This window comes from Perca flavescens, chromosome 17, assembly GCF_004354835.1.
Source record: "Perca flavescens isolate YP-PL-M2 chromosome 17, PFLA_1.0, whole genome shotgun sequence".
Classification (NCBI taxonomy): Eukaryota; Metazoa; Chordata; class Actinopteri; order Perciformes; family Percidae; genus Perca; species Perca flavescens.
The window spans coordinates 3782953-3798175 of NC_041347.1; the positions used below are offsets into that span (position 1 = coordinate 3782953).

The 15223-nt window shown below is 39.8% G+C and overlaps 1 protein-coding gene across 5 annotated transcripts in view; it reads right to left on the bottom strand.

Moving 5' to 3' along the window:
* Positions 1-15223, bottom strand: part of piezo1 (piezo type mechanosensitive ion channel component 1 (Er blood group)) — a 175763-nt gene that overhangs the window by 29133 nt on the left and 131407 nt on the right. For all 5 annotated transcript variants that reach the window (XM_028604250.1, XM_028604248.1, XM_028604247.1 and 2 more), the window contains 12 exons: positions 13431-13513; positions 12138-12206; positions 11920-12014; positions 11386-11530; positions 9330-9398; positions 7286-7458; positions 7065-7171; positions 6107-6277; positions 5001-5259; positions 3874-4062; positions 1658-1840; positions 1225-1486 (listed from right to left, as the gene is read on the bottom strand). In XM_028604250.1, coding sequence (XP_028460051.1) covers positions 1225-1486; positions 1658-1840; positions 3874-4062; positions 5001-5259; positions 6107-6277; positions 7065-7171; positions 7286-7458; positions 9330-9398; positions 11386-11530; positions 11920-12014; positions 12138-12206; positions 13431-13513 — 1805 coding nt within the window. The remainder of the gene's footprint in view (positions 1-1224; positions 1487-1657; positions 1841-3873; positions 4063-5000; positions 5260-6106; positions 6278-7064; positions 7172-7285; positions 7459-9329; positions 9399-11385; positions 11531-11919; positions 12015-12137; positions 12207-13430; positions 13514-15223) is intronic.

Here is a 15223-nt window from a genome sequence, read left to right on the forward strand (position 1 = left end):
ACTGGCAATGGAGATCTCCGGACCATGAATCATTCAATTCGGCCCCTCTCTAGCTAAAACTAGAGTTTATTTAATAAAACCATATGCCTCACTGCCATCCCTACTTTTTACAAATCCTACATCTGATACCAAATCAGTAAGTCTTTGTTGTCAGAGGTTCACTGAAGATCCTTATTCAAATCAAATGCTTGTATAAGGTTCCTAATGTTTCAATGTATACTGTACACCTTTTTGTTACAACTATGCCTTTACTCCAGCGTTACACTTTCTACATGGTTTATGAAAGGGCTTAAGTGTATAAAAGATTTGTATTTGGACATCAAGTTTGCATCCTTTGATCATTTAAGCTTAAGGTACATCTACCTCACGCAATTTTTTTCCGTTATATGCAAATTAGGCATTTTGTCAGGGAAAACATCCCCCACTTTGAGTCCACTTGTGAGAGACACTCTTGGCTTGGCTTTTTTTGGATGCTCAGAGGACTCTTTAATCCTCCCTCTACACATTCAAACAGCTTTATTGATGGGCATGGCTCTGGCAAAAAAACTAATTCTGGAAAACATCAAATCCACCTTGTTTTAGAAAATGGCTATATATATTCTAGTGATCCACCTGGAGAAAATAAGTAAGTATTTAAAACATCAAATGGGAAAGAATCTTGGGGCCTCCTTTTGCAATATATGGACCCAATTTGATTCAACTTGTATTTATGCATATATTTATGCACTGATTTTTGTCTTTTTTGTTTTTGTATGCATACTACTGGACATTTACGGGTTTTGGTTTCCTTGAATTGGGGGTAAGATGAAATGGGCATAAATGTACCTCTACCCCCCTTTTGTTTGTGTGTGTGTGTGTGTGTGTGTGTGTGTGTGTGTGTGTGTGTGTGTGTGTGTGTGTGTGTGTCTGTGTGTTAGTATGCATGTGATATATATTCTTTTTCATATGTTGTCAAAAAAACGTAATAAATACAATTAGCTCATTATTTGAAACTTTGGTCACGTGAAATACAAACATCCGACATTGTAACATTATAGACAGAATACAGAAAAGCATAATAAGTCTACTTCAATAACTGCAGATATAAAAAGCTGGCAGTAAGTAGCTTTTTGCTTGTGCAATACCAGGTCCTTGAATGAGGTGCACCTTAATGGAATGCAGCCAGTGTTAATGTTATGAGTCACATCCCTAACATCACAGTCCACACATAATGAAGCCACAAACCTTTGCTGCGCTGTTGTTTGGGTTGTTTTGTTTTCTTGCGGAAACGCATACCGCTGCTTTTCTTTGGGGCTTCTTCTACCACCTGCTCTTCGTCTCCCTCCATCTTATCCTCCCTTGGAATGCTGGGAAGATTCAACATGTCCTTCAGCCCAGACGGAGTTTCCTGTCCATCTTTTGAACCACTGGGTGCTGGTTCATCTGCAGGAGGTTGTGTGGTAGCAGCAGCAGAGCTGGTACTCGGTTCAACATAGTCCACAATATCCTAAATTAATAAACAATTGATTTAAAAAAAAAGTAGGAAAGTAGACTACTATCTTTAAAAATAAGCAATTACATGATGTCACTGTTTTAGTCAACGGCTAAGAACACATTCTTTAAAAATGGTTATTGACAGGGCAGTAACCAATAGCAACAAATAAGTATTTGCACCAACCTTTTCAAGTTGGTCCAGTTCAGTAATTTCCAGGTTTTCCAGGGTAGATATTGAGCTCACTCTGCCCTCCCCCTTCTCTTCTTCTCTTCCATCTTCCTTTCTAGTTTTTCCTTCATCCTTACAACTTTCTGGTGAGGGACTTTGCTCCTCCAGGGGGCCCTCGTGGTCCCACAGGCCATAACGCTGCGTGCGTACACACACACACACACACACACACACACACACACACACACACACACACACACACACACACACACACACACACACACACACACACACACACACACACACACACACACACACACACACACACACACACACACACACACACACACACACACACACACACACACACACACACACACACGTATTATTTCACCCATCCGCTTTTAATCAGAATGTTCATTCTGCCCCGACCTGGCTGAGGATATAACAGCAATCAACACATATCTCGGATATTCTACACATTTTCTTCTGCACAGCAACAGGTTTGTTGGAGACGGACTCAGTTCATACAGATCCACAAAAAATGTGAATCACTTAGAGCTTCTCGCTTCACTCATACTTTTCTCAGGACCTTCATTTCCAGATGAATTCATTTCCATTTTCCTTCATTTTGTCTTTCACTCGGTGTCTACATCCTACACACCAAGTAACTGGCTCATGTAATTTTTTTTAAAATGTCGCCCCACATAGGAGATAAACCTGTATGTAAACTTTGTTCCCCTTGCGTTTCAGGGCTCTTATAGATTTTAGTGACTGAGTATGCAGTATTAACAAGGCAATACACAACTAGAGATAGAGATGGGCATTACAATTTGTTATTAAGGATGTACTATTATTAGACAGGACCCAATATTGAACCTTGTGAACCCCCTTTGGCGGTGGTAAAAATACATTGCACTGGTCAAAGCTTAAGAGTAGGCAGTGTGTAGCTGCAGACACGGTGCCCCCTCCTCATCTCTGCTTCTCTTCATTGATGTCCGATTCTTCTACCAACCCCAAAGGTTTGCCTTGTACTAGCTCTTGGTTATGCTGCCATAGTTTTAGACTGCAGAGGGACTTCATTTGACACATTAAGCTCCTCTCTCTTTCCATATGTGTGCATTAATGTCCCAGTAGTGCTTGTTACTAACTTAGCTCGGGGGAGCTTATTCCCCAGAGTCCTTCTGTTTTCTCTCCTCGCAGATTTCCTTGGATTGGGTTGGCACCTAAATCATGGTTGCTTCTGTGGTCCTGCTGTCCTGCTCGACGCCCTGCACTTCTAAAACTACTATTTTTAGTCATAGTTCTATTATCTTTATTGTTATTATAATTTCCACTGTTCATCATACCAGCTGCTATAGTTATTATGAATTATATTTCTCTATATCTGTATATCTGTATCAGTATGTCCCCCAACCGGCAGCGGCAGATGGCCGCCTACCAAGAGTCAGGGTCTGTCTGAGGTTTTTCCTTGCCACTGTCACACCAAATGTTTGCTTTTGGGGGAAATTGTTGAGTCTTTGTAAATTATAGAGTGTGGTCTAGACTTTCTCCTAAGTGTCCTGAGATAATTCCTGTTGTGATTTGACACTATAAGTAAAATTGAACTGAATTGAATAGCACACCCACATCAGGTTGAAACACACAGAGCAGCGATGTGGACCAGAACGGTGTGGCTTTTACTGTCAGTTTACTTTGGAGTTTTGCATGATATAATGTATGTAGCCATCATACTCTAAATCTACATTTTAACCTGAGTCATTGGGAAAACCAAAAAAGTCAGCCAGAGATAGTTTGACTAACTAATACAATTGATGTCAATTAGCTACATCTGATAAAATATCAAACGTAAAAATTAAAGGCCTGCTTTTCTTAATTCTGTGCAAAAATTAGGACTGGAACATAATTAATGCTATCATTATCATTGTGAACTCCATACTGGAATTCAAAGCTTAGTGGGGCTTAGCAAAGAGCCTACTGAAATGGTCCAATGGCTGCTTCTAATTATAAAGTCAGTGTATTGTGTCACCCAGATTGTAATAGTTTGGCAGCAAGAGGACATTTTTTAGCCCCAAGTCTAACTGTAAAATTTACAAATGGGTATATTTTGAAAAGTGGAAGGTGGCTAATTGTGCCCTTGTTGCTTTTACCCTGATCACAACTTTAATGTGTCCTTGCTTACTGGTTGTCAAGCTTAAACATCACTGTAATCACTGTAAATATTAACTGACCATGAGCAGGGATCTGTGGAAGAACAGAGCCAGCAGCTGAAGAAGATCATATCTGATGTAGTTGTCAGTCTTCTCTAGGCCCAGGATACGAGGTGGGAAGAAAGGTTTGTCTTCATTTAAAGTCATCTCATAAACACTGTTCCAAGGAAAGAATCCAAACTGGAAAAGGTATTTCACCAGCACCATCACCTGGAAAGAGAACAACAGCAGTACCCCCAGTCAGACCAGGAAAGAGCACAGAGTAGGCAACAGTATCTTCCCCATCAGACCAGTCAGGAACATCTCTATGCTTGTTGTGACCTGTATCCCACCTCTCTTGGACTCATTACTGTAATTCAAAATTCAAAGGTGAGAGATTTCCGAGTTAATAAGTAATATAACATTTTGTATGATGACCAAAAAATTAAAAGAGATGCTTTAAAGGTTAAGATAATGAGATCAAAAGGGTATGGTTGAGTGCAAATTTGCTTTTCATTATGTCATAGCAGACCGCCCTGAATTCAATCTTCTTAGATTATTTACAGTATAACTTGTTATTGTAATTATTTATTTAAAGCAACCTACCCTAATTGTTATTGAAATCAAATTAATCTCTTTTGACTACTGCTTGTTCTCAAAGTTTAGATACATCATCACCCTAAAAGCATTATAAAATCAGTTATAAGCAGTGAAAATTTAAATCAGTTCAGTTATTTTTTAATAGCTGTATCAACTTGTATTTTTGGCCACTTAGGTGCAGGACAACAAGCTGTAAACACAACACTTGACAAATCAAACTGTAAATTGATGTGATAGCATCGAGACACTGCAGTTTGCAATCACACAGTGGCATTGCTGTTGTTGCTTCAGCAGGTTATGTGCCCTGTAAAACCAAAAAAAGAGCTTAAAGAGAATGAATATATGTCAGACGAGCTGTAGAATTGGTGATGATCCTTTTTGTGAGGTTGTCACAGTGTCATTCCACAAATTTTCATAAATCCATATTAGGTTTTGCACCTCAGAGCCACTGATAATATGTTTTCACTCATGCAGTGAAACTATATAAACAATATTGCACAATTTTACTGTGATGGTTCATGGCATATAAGTTACTTAGGTTTGTGAAGTGGGTCTCTCAGGGTTCATACCTCTGTGTAGACTATAGCAGTCATCCAAAACTTCTTGGTTGGTCTTGGAACAGCCAGCATAGCCCATAGGAACACCAGTATTGGGAGGGCCAGTGATATCACAGAGGCACTGACCACATTGTTCAGCACTATGATAAAATAGCAGACTAGCTCTGAGTTGGCTGCCAGCAGGTTATACATGGCAAACAGCAGCTTCAGCAGACGGCTCTGGCTGTTGTAGAATTCTCTGCTCTGTTCTAGCTCCTCAATGAAGAACTGCCTGCAGAGAGAGAAGGGGAAGTCACAACCATCAATTTTTATTAATGTATCATTGTATTTTACATCACCAGTCTTTTAATACCTAAAAGAACCAATGGTGGGGGCTATAAAATAAAACACAAGTTAAAAAAAATATATAGTTTTCCTTTTAACACATTCAACATTCAAACATTGTGGTATTACTGCTACTACACACACAACACACTGTGAAACCAAGGTGGTCAAATGAAACCAGTAGCCACTGTCACTGTAAATCAGTGTTGGCCTTCTTAAGACATGAGTATTCATATTATTAGTCACATTGCCAGACCTCCACAGCGCTGTGGAGTAAGGTCTGGCTACACCACAGATACATTCACGCTCTGGGTTGTTTGCATTTCTTTAAACCAATCACAATTGTTTTGGGCGGCGCTAAACTAGCACAACAATGGTGGCTGTGCAAAAATAGCCTGAGGGAGGAACTTTTGCACCCAGCTAAAAAAAACGGCACATACAATATTAAATGAAGTTAACTGTTCACACAATAAAGTAACATGAGCTATTTAAGTTCGCTGGATACATAGTTAAACCTCATTTGCTCTTACCAGTGTATCAATCCCAAAACATCCCAGTTAAATAGTTAATGCAATAAACATGTTCTTTTTGAAATCTTTTCAATATTCCCAGAAAGGATTGTTGCATTAAATGTTTTTTTTAAACCCATTTTCATTTTGCTGTTTCTTACCAACAAAGTTTGGCTCAACACACAGAGAGCGGAAAGTAAGGGTCATCTGACATGTGGCTCACGTCATGTCAGGCAATTATCCTGGAAATATACTTTGATTGATCCAGAATACCACAGTATCTACCTGTCTCCCAGCAGCTCGCTGGCTGTTCTGGAATGTCTGTGTTGTTGATTGGATGGCACTGGTACCAGATCCATGGATGGGGGTTCTGGACTCAAGAGGTTCCCAGTGCTGTTGAGCCTTGGCCTGGGGGTAGACCGGCCTGTCACACCCCTGCTATCCACCTCAAGGCAGCTTAAGGAGTGATTCAAACACATACAGATAAAATTATGAATATATAAAAACTGAGAAACTAAGGATTGAAAGCCCCCCTGACTGCCCCCTATGAAACAGCTGGGCATAACAAACACAGTAAACAGTGACAGTGATACCCGGTTTAGCTCACAATACATCCAAAGTAGACTAAGTTACCGTATGCAACACTTGAAATGCAATGACGCATCGGTAACATATTCTCTTATTGTAAATGAATAATTTTCTGTCTGAGCAAAACATTCATCTTAACTATATGACCTCCTGGTAACGCTACTAATACAGTGAGTAATGATTTTTACAACAGCAGGTGTGGTAAAACACTACTGCTTTTGGGGGCCGCAAGAATCAACACAAGCTGAAAATTACTTTTAGCCACTTTAACAAGAAGAAATTACAACAGTACACATTATGATAGAATTTCCATTACTTTTTTCAGCTCCTTTACACCTATTTGACACAAAAAACTCACAACTACACACAGATGTGAACCCTGTGTCTTTGCGTAACAGAGTTTTTTCTGCCTGCCTCTACAATGTGTAGACAGCCAATCACCAGCATTGATAGATCTTGGTACAAGCATGCTGTATGCTTATTGGCTCACTGATACTGATACTGAGATTTACTCCTTAGGTATTAAAATTAAGTATTGAATGACAAGGCATTTCTTTGACACGTGATACTATGGAGGCTGTTTGGGTCGGTGCCTAAAAAGTATTAAAGTTCGGTACACAAGCCCTAAGTGGCACACACTCTTTTCCACACTAACCTGTATCTTTTGGAGTCTACATCTGTCTCATCCAAACAAGTCTCCAGTGTTGGACACTCACTACCCTGAGATACCTGGTCGTCTGTGGAGTCTGCTGTTGTAAGATGCTGCCAATCAGAGGGAGACAGACTGAAGTTAGTGATTGTCCGTGTTTGTCTGTGCTGAATGTTCAATTCCAAAGATCAGTGTTTGCCCAACAAACATCTATGTGTTGTGTTTACCTGCTGTATCTTGTGTATGATGAAGTAGCGTTCATTGCACATAACAGTAGATGTCTCTCTGTACTGTTTAGTCAGGAGGTTGAGCCAATGAGTCAGTCCATCCACCATGGCCAGAACTATGGCCAATAAGAAGCGCAATATATCCAAGATCCTCTGAACCATCTCACCGTGACCTGCAGCACACAGAGAGAGAGATCAGGAAAGGAGAAGAGGACAGGTGATACAGTAAAGGAAGCAAACTGTGACTGCACATTTAGCAGGTTTGTGTGTACTTTTTCTATACTATATTAATTATAACTTCGTTAACCTGGAACATATTTTCCTATTTTTTTGTGTCTAAGTCTGACCGATGGGAACAACAATCTTTGAAATTCGTGTCATTTTTGCCACAGACATGTTCAGTGTCTGACAACATTATGAGAATGTATCGCTACAGAGAGCGATCTTCTTGTTAAAGAGTAAGATCCTTTTTGTTTAACCAGAAACATCCCCAAAACCACTATAGCCAAAACCCACCAAACAGTAATGTTATCATCATAAAATACACAATTCAAAGTGGACAGAAACAAAATGAAACCATCAAAAGCTGTCTTGGTTCATCTTTTCACTAATCCAACAATCACCACTCTGATTTGGTTGAAAGAAACCCTTAATTCACCCATTTACATGTGCAAATATGATGGCTCTATACACACTAAAATGAATGTTTCATTTATTAATTTGAATGTAGTCTGGTGGGTTTGGCGAATAGCAATTTCAAAAAGGTATCTCTGAAGGGATCCTTTCCATAATGTTGTCCGACACTGAACGTGTCTGTGGCAAAAATGGCATGAATTTCAAAGAATAATAATAATCTGAGCATGTCAGCGGTAAATACAGCACTTTTAGTGGATGACGCACATTTGCCCGATACGATTACATTGCAGCTTGGTTTACGGCTGCCAGTTACAGTGTTCTTGCTCAATACTGAACCAATTTTAAAGATTCTTGTTCACATTAGTCACTTAGACACATGGGAAAATAGGGTCCAGGTTGAAAAATACCAAAATTACCCTTTAATGCTTCTGCCAGTTGAAATAATTTAAAGTTTGAGCGCAGTGCTCTGCCACAATTTAAAAGCAGTGTTTCACGTCAAGGGTAGTGCTTCCTCCGAGTTGTCTCCACCGCTCTCCTCAAAAGGTAATCAATGGAACAGCCAGCGCAGAGCGGTTTTATCGCAGATCATGTGAAGGCAGCTTTAAAGCGCCCATATTATGCTCATTTTCAGGTTCATAACTGTATTTTAAGGTTGTACCAGAATAGGTTTACATGGTTTAATTTTCAAAAAAACACCATATTTTTGTTGTACTGCACAGCTCTCTCTCACTGCTGCAGATCCTCTTTTCACCTGGTTTCTGTTTTAGCTACAGAGTGAGATCTCTTTTCATTTCTTCTTCTGTACTATCTTTGATTGCACTCGCACATGCGCAGTAGCTCAGATGTAGAGCATGTCAGCTAGCTAACTCTAGAGACAGTAAAAGAAAGCCTGTTTCTCCAACTTTGGTCAGTTACAAGGCAGGATTAGCTGGGAGACTTCTAAATGAGGGTGCACATGTAAGTAGTTCTTTTGTAGATTATGGTGAACTTGTGTGTGTTGTAGCAGTGCTTTGCAATTGAGAACGACGTAGCATGCTAGCGTTAGCATAGCATGCTAGCGTTAGCATTAGCGTTAGCATGCTAACGCTACGAGCTAACGGTTGTGGTTAGCCAGCTCATTTCATTCAGAAACCGTATCTCACTCAAAACAGCATGGATGGATTTTTTTCAAAGTTTGTATGTGTGTGGAAGCACCAGAGACACAAAAGAACACCCCGAATCCCAGAAAAAGTGTTTTTTTTCATAATATGGGCCCTTTAAGACTGATTGTATGCTTTCTGAACACATAATCAATATACTTAAAGTATCTGTTTGTTACGCAAAGAAAGCCATTCATTCACTACACACTGTTAAATGGAAACAACAACAGCATGTTGTGATGGTGAAAGCTAAGAAAATGTTAACCAACCAGACTCCTGTTCCTCTGGCTCCTCTTCCTGAAGCCCAGGCTCCTCAAACACATCATTGTCACCACAACCTGCACATATTAATATAAAACGTACACTTTAAACAAATTACTCAGTAATTAAAGTACAATATATATTTTGAAAGAGGGCTTGTGGTTTATGGAAGGGGCGAAGCAAGCCTTTTGTCTTCTCTTTTTTTTATGTTATTGTTAGTCTATATGATTACTAAGTGGTATATATGCATTTAGATTAGATTTAACTTTTCCATCGCCCACTGAGACAACAAAATGCAGTTGCTGTAGCATCTAACCAGAAGTGCAAAAACTGTAATGCAGAGTTCAGCAAGGTGAAAGCTGAGGGGAAGAAGATGCATCTGTGCCTGCTGGTCCTGGAACAGAGAGTCCTGGGCTGAATCTCACATCCCTTATTTGATAGCTCCTCGGTCCTTGGCTAAACCGGAAGATGTTCTGGTCCTCCTTCGTGAAGGCCATTTCAAAGCTCTTATTCTTGCCGAGGAATAAGGAGCGAGCATCAAGGAGGGATCTTCGAGGAGCTATGAGCAAGGATACACAAGAGCACCCTCCCTGAAGCCGTGCAGCTGAAAGCCGTTGCTAACTCCGCCCATACAGCTGACCAATTCACAGATGTGACACTTCAGAGGAAAGGATGTCTCATCCCTCTAAAATATATTTCCTCGTTTCCTCTCTCCTCGCATGGAAGGGAAGCAAGTGGAGGAGCCGGGGATGCAATTTAAGGGAAGTGTCCCCATAGACTATACCCTATGCTGGATACGATATAATAGATCCCACATGCTTACGTACAGACTGTACACTGCGAAACATAGGCTACTGTTCATGCAGGAGCTGCTGGCTGATTTGTCAAAAGTGGAAAAGTGGACACAGAGTTTTGGTTTTTCCAGAAATTGACCAGTTTCTATTTCTTCACAGAGGAAGCCTAAATTTCTTTTTATTTTTTATTTAACCTTTATGTTATGTCCAGTGGAGCGGTTGGGCCTTGCTCAAGGGCACCTCAGTGGTGGTAATGAGGGAGGGACAAGCTCTGCCCACTCATACCTGGAAGCTGCCAGAATACAGTTAAACACTGAGATTATTTTTCTCTTCTTATTTTTCTTAAGATATCTCAGGCTGTTCATCATCTGTTTTGTAAATTGATTGTTTATTATGTACTTGTACCCCTCTACACTGAAAGATAGGGAGAGTTGTTATTAATAAGTTATTATACAATGTTTTTTCTGGTTCGACCCACTTAAAATCAAATTGGGCTGTATGTGGCCCTGTATGTAACTAAAATTTGTTTGACACCCATGACTTAGGCTAAGGTTACCCTTAAATTTTCATTCAAGGACGCCATAGAAAAAAAGATCACCTTAGAGATTTCCTTAGGATGTGTATTTTTATATGTAGCATATACAGTAAGTGATCGTATTAGCACCCCCAGATGTTGGCTGTTATTTATTGCTTTATTAGACTTTTTTTTTGTGCCGACGGCCGTTCTGGACTTTTCCCGAACGCACAGATTGTCAGTCCGTCCCTGGCTGCTCAAGTATTCCCTTATGCGTTGCTATATGGTCCTTTTAGGGGACCCATACCAGTCTCTTAAAAGGGAAATCATTTGTGGAACATAAGACAATAGCTGAAACTTTTGTGATCGAAGAAAAGGAGGCAATACCATTCTGAATAATGGCCAGAAAAGCATTTTGGCAGAACATTCAGATGTCACAGTGAAGTTACCTTTGGGTATAAATAGTCATCACTTAATTATTTTATCCTAGGAGACATTTGTGTGAAAAGATTTTTGAGTTATGGCCAAAAACAGATCTTGACCTTTGACCACCAAAATCTAATCAGTTCATTCTTGAGTCTAAGTGGACAGTTTTGCCAAATGTGAGGAGAGTCCTTTAAGGCGTTCCTGAGATATTGGTTCACAAGACTGAAGATGGACGGATGGACAGATGGATGGACGAACTGGCAGACAAACTGAAAACATACCGCCTCCGGCACAGAGACATAAAAAGGGAGGGATGTAAGAATATCTAACCTGTCACAGAATAAGCCTCCTGTTGTGAATCCACTCCTCCTTTTCCCTCTTTTTCTTTTTTCTCAATCCTCCTCAACTGTTTCTGGTGTCTCTGACGTTCTCTCAAAGCTGTTTTCACACTGCTCACCCACGCCTGGTACGCCAACTGAGGGGGGAAGAAACAACACAATAAACATATGAAAATTAGAGTTTCAACAAAACATGTTCACCATAGCAGTGTTAAACATTTCCAAAAAAATTATAAAAAAAATGTATAACAACTAAAACTGTATGCAGTATACAACATCAGTTAATTGTTTAAAAACAGATATTGTGGACATGTGACTCCACATACAACTGTCTACTGTAGCAACCTGATAATGGACTGTCTCTGCTCATGTTGTAGGTACACACTCTACAATACAGCTGGTAGTAAACTGCACATTGGCATGCATTATGACAAACATGTCAATATGAAAATGACTCCCATAGAAATGCTACATGGATATATTATATATAAGTGAATACATTTTGTGAGTCAGTTGTGTGTCTGACCTGAGAGGCAGTCTGTTTCTGAGGCTTCTGTTCTTCAGACTCCTCTTCATCCTCAGTGTCTGATTCAAACAGGTAGTACTCTCCAGAGTGCAGCACTGTGAGTAGAAGAAACACATAACAATGTCATCTATCTCACTATATGAAGATGATCTGAAGTTAGATCAGAAGGACTACTTGTACTTGTTGTAATTCAAGACAAAACAGAGTGTTTGTCATACCTTTAGCATGGTCCAACCACGGCTGGTGCCACTTTTTCTTCCTGGAACTCTTCTTGTCTGTCTGGGTGTCTGGAAGGAAACAAGATAAGGTTCAGATTAGATAGAGAAAGTGCTACCTAATGATTTGCTAATCTTAATGTGTGTTCAACTAAAGACAAAGCACATTTTCCGCGCACAGCAAATACATGCAAAATCAATTATGCAATAGACACAAATTTGCGCAAGTACGTGTCCGTTTGGGTTGAAATGTTTCAACTTGGGCGAAAGATTCGTGTGACGCTGTGTCACAAAAGCCTATCAATGTTAAGATTCTCCTGTTGTCGCAGAGATATGGAGAACTAATTGTCTAATTGACAAACTAATGGTCGTTGTCTTTGAGCACCCAGAGCTCTACGACTAAACATCAGTACTTTACAGAGGACAGAACAAAAAACAAGAAGGCTTGGAGAAAAGTGAGCGAACCATAGGACTGAAAGTTCTGAAAATACTGAACACACCTAATACCTAAATACATAAATATAACCCGAGGGTGGCGCTAGAGTGAAGGCCATTGGATCATAAAATTAAATGGTTTATCTTTATGGAAACATGAATGTGCCCAGTAGATTTCATGGTATATTGCCTATAAGATTAGCAAGAACATATTTATGATAATCTATTAACTATGTTTATATAGCACCTTTCAAAAACAAAGTTGCAACATGCTTTACAATAAAACAATTATATACAGTATATCAGGGTTGCGACCATGGCTCCCCTGTTTGTACTTGGTGCCCTTCTGAAAATCGTATGCTCATTGGCCACTGAGGCATTGGTGAACAGCTCCATGGACCCACTTTTTTTCTTCCTGCACTGCCTCTCTGCCCTCTCCTGTCAAGTCCGCCCCCAGTAATGTTCATGTATTCATGTAGCGTGATAGAGTTCTTGATTTGAAATTTGTGGCGGGAAAAGTGACAGTTACTACACAGATGGAACTGCCGTTGTTACTGCGTATGTGCAACTCTCAGCAGAGATGAGAAGGAAGCGAGATGGCTCACTTGTTTGCTACTTCCATCATCAGCTCTGGAAAATCATATCAATTATATGAGTTAATATGTAACACGCGTTGAGTGTAAAATATAAATAAACTTGACGAATGATGCACTTCACTGCTGGGTTCAGTGTTTTTAAAATGTCAATGATAACCCCTGCAGCTACAGCTAAAAACAGATGACATATTTACTGCCTGTAAACTAGTATTCCAATTGCTTGCCGAATATTTTCCCAGTCAACGAGTAAACTAGTGAGTCCTACCAGCAGTCTGGCTCTCGTGAGAATCTTCACTTGTTTTGTGTCCACCTCTGTACTTCTGCTGCTTGGAGCGAATTCGCCGCATCCTGAGAGAAGAGGACAGGAAAAGAAAGGGCAAGAGACAGAATAATTAAACTTATTAACTTAAGTAATATTTGCTGTGGGCTATTGTAAAGCAATGTATTCTATTTATATCTACCTGGTGCCTACCATGGTATATTTAGGTCAGGTGCCACATCCAATCCACAAATTTAATTTGGTTAGGATATGCGGTATTTTGTTTAGAAGCCAGGTGGGCCCAGAGCAATGAGCCACATTTACATTATGTTGGAAGATTGATTTCAAACAAGATCTTGTGTAATTTGTTAATTACACAAATTCTTCAGTTCAAAAAGTGGACTGGGCATTTGAATGACTTTGATACTATAAAAGATGTGTGTACCAAATAGAGCCAGACTACGCATTCTTTTTGATTAATTTATAAACCCCTGAACCTTAATAGCTTATATGTTTTAATAGATTAAAAGTTGAATGCAACCTATCCTTGTTGTGAGATAATTTCTTTTGCATATATGTAGCCAAAAGTTTGTGGACACCCTTCCCACAAAAACAAAAACACTACAGCATACAATGATATTTTAGACAGAAGTTTTCTTCCAACTTTGTGTCAACAGTTCAAACATAACAATGTCCCATGCACAAAGCCAGGTCTATAAAGAAATGGTTTTCCCACTTTGGTGTGGAAGAACATTTGTGCTAATCAAGTAGATGCAAAGACATTCCACTGGATAAGTGAAAACTTTGTGGTGTGGGCACCATGAAAATCTTTAACACATTTAATGGCAAACCATCTGATTTTTCACTGACAAAAATGACAACCTCATAAAGGAGCTACAGGAAAAATCAGAAGAGCAAAAAAGTCAGTAGGATTTGAATGTCTGTACAAAATTACAAAATGTAAAACTAGAACTGCAAGCAGTTATGACAGGGTCCAAGCCTCCTCAGCGCGAGTCGCCCCCGACGACCCGGGAGCATGCAAAAGCAGAACACAAAGCGGAACGGTGGGGAGGCAAATGTAAGTAAATATCAAGAGGTGTGAGCTGCAAGGTCTGTGGTACATTGCCATTGCCAATATCCCTTTAACATTGAGTAAAAGGGCCAAAACTCATCTACGTTGACTATCGCGCCCCTTAATGGCTGATCTTCACCAAATTTGATACAGAGCCTCAGAGCAGCATGCCAAACAAGCGTCACAAGTTTCATGTTGATAGCAATTACGACGGCAGAGAAATTGCAATTGCAAATGTCCCATTTATATGCATTGAGTTATTTGCCAAAACACAAACGTTGATTATAGCACCCCCTAATGGCTGATCTTCGCCAAATTTGGTACAGAGCATCGTAGTGGGATGTTGAATAATAATCTCAAGTTTTTGCTTGCATTTAATTTGGCCGAGATATGATAAAGTTTGTGTTTGGTAGCTAGCTAGGAAAATTAGTTTGGTTGTAAAATGTGCATACTTTACTTTTAAAATTCTTTTAAGAACTTTCAGTCAGGTACCAGGTTTCGTGCTGATCGGTCACACGGCCTAGGAGGAGTTTGAGTTTAGCGGAATTGAGCATGGCCTATATCGTGATTCAGGTTGATTCAAGAAACACATGGATGTAAGGTTTTCTAATGTGTAATGTGGGAGTTAAAGTCAACAACACATTATAGAGCCACCTAGTGGTCCACATGTGGTGGGTGAGGTCCATGACCCATTGAACATCTACCCTGTCAAGTTAAAGTTGCTCAC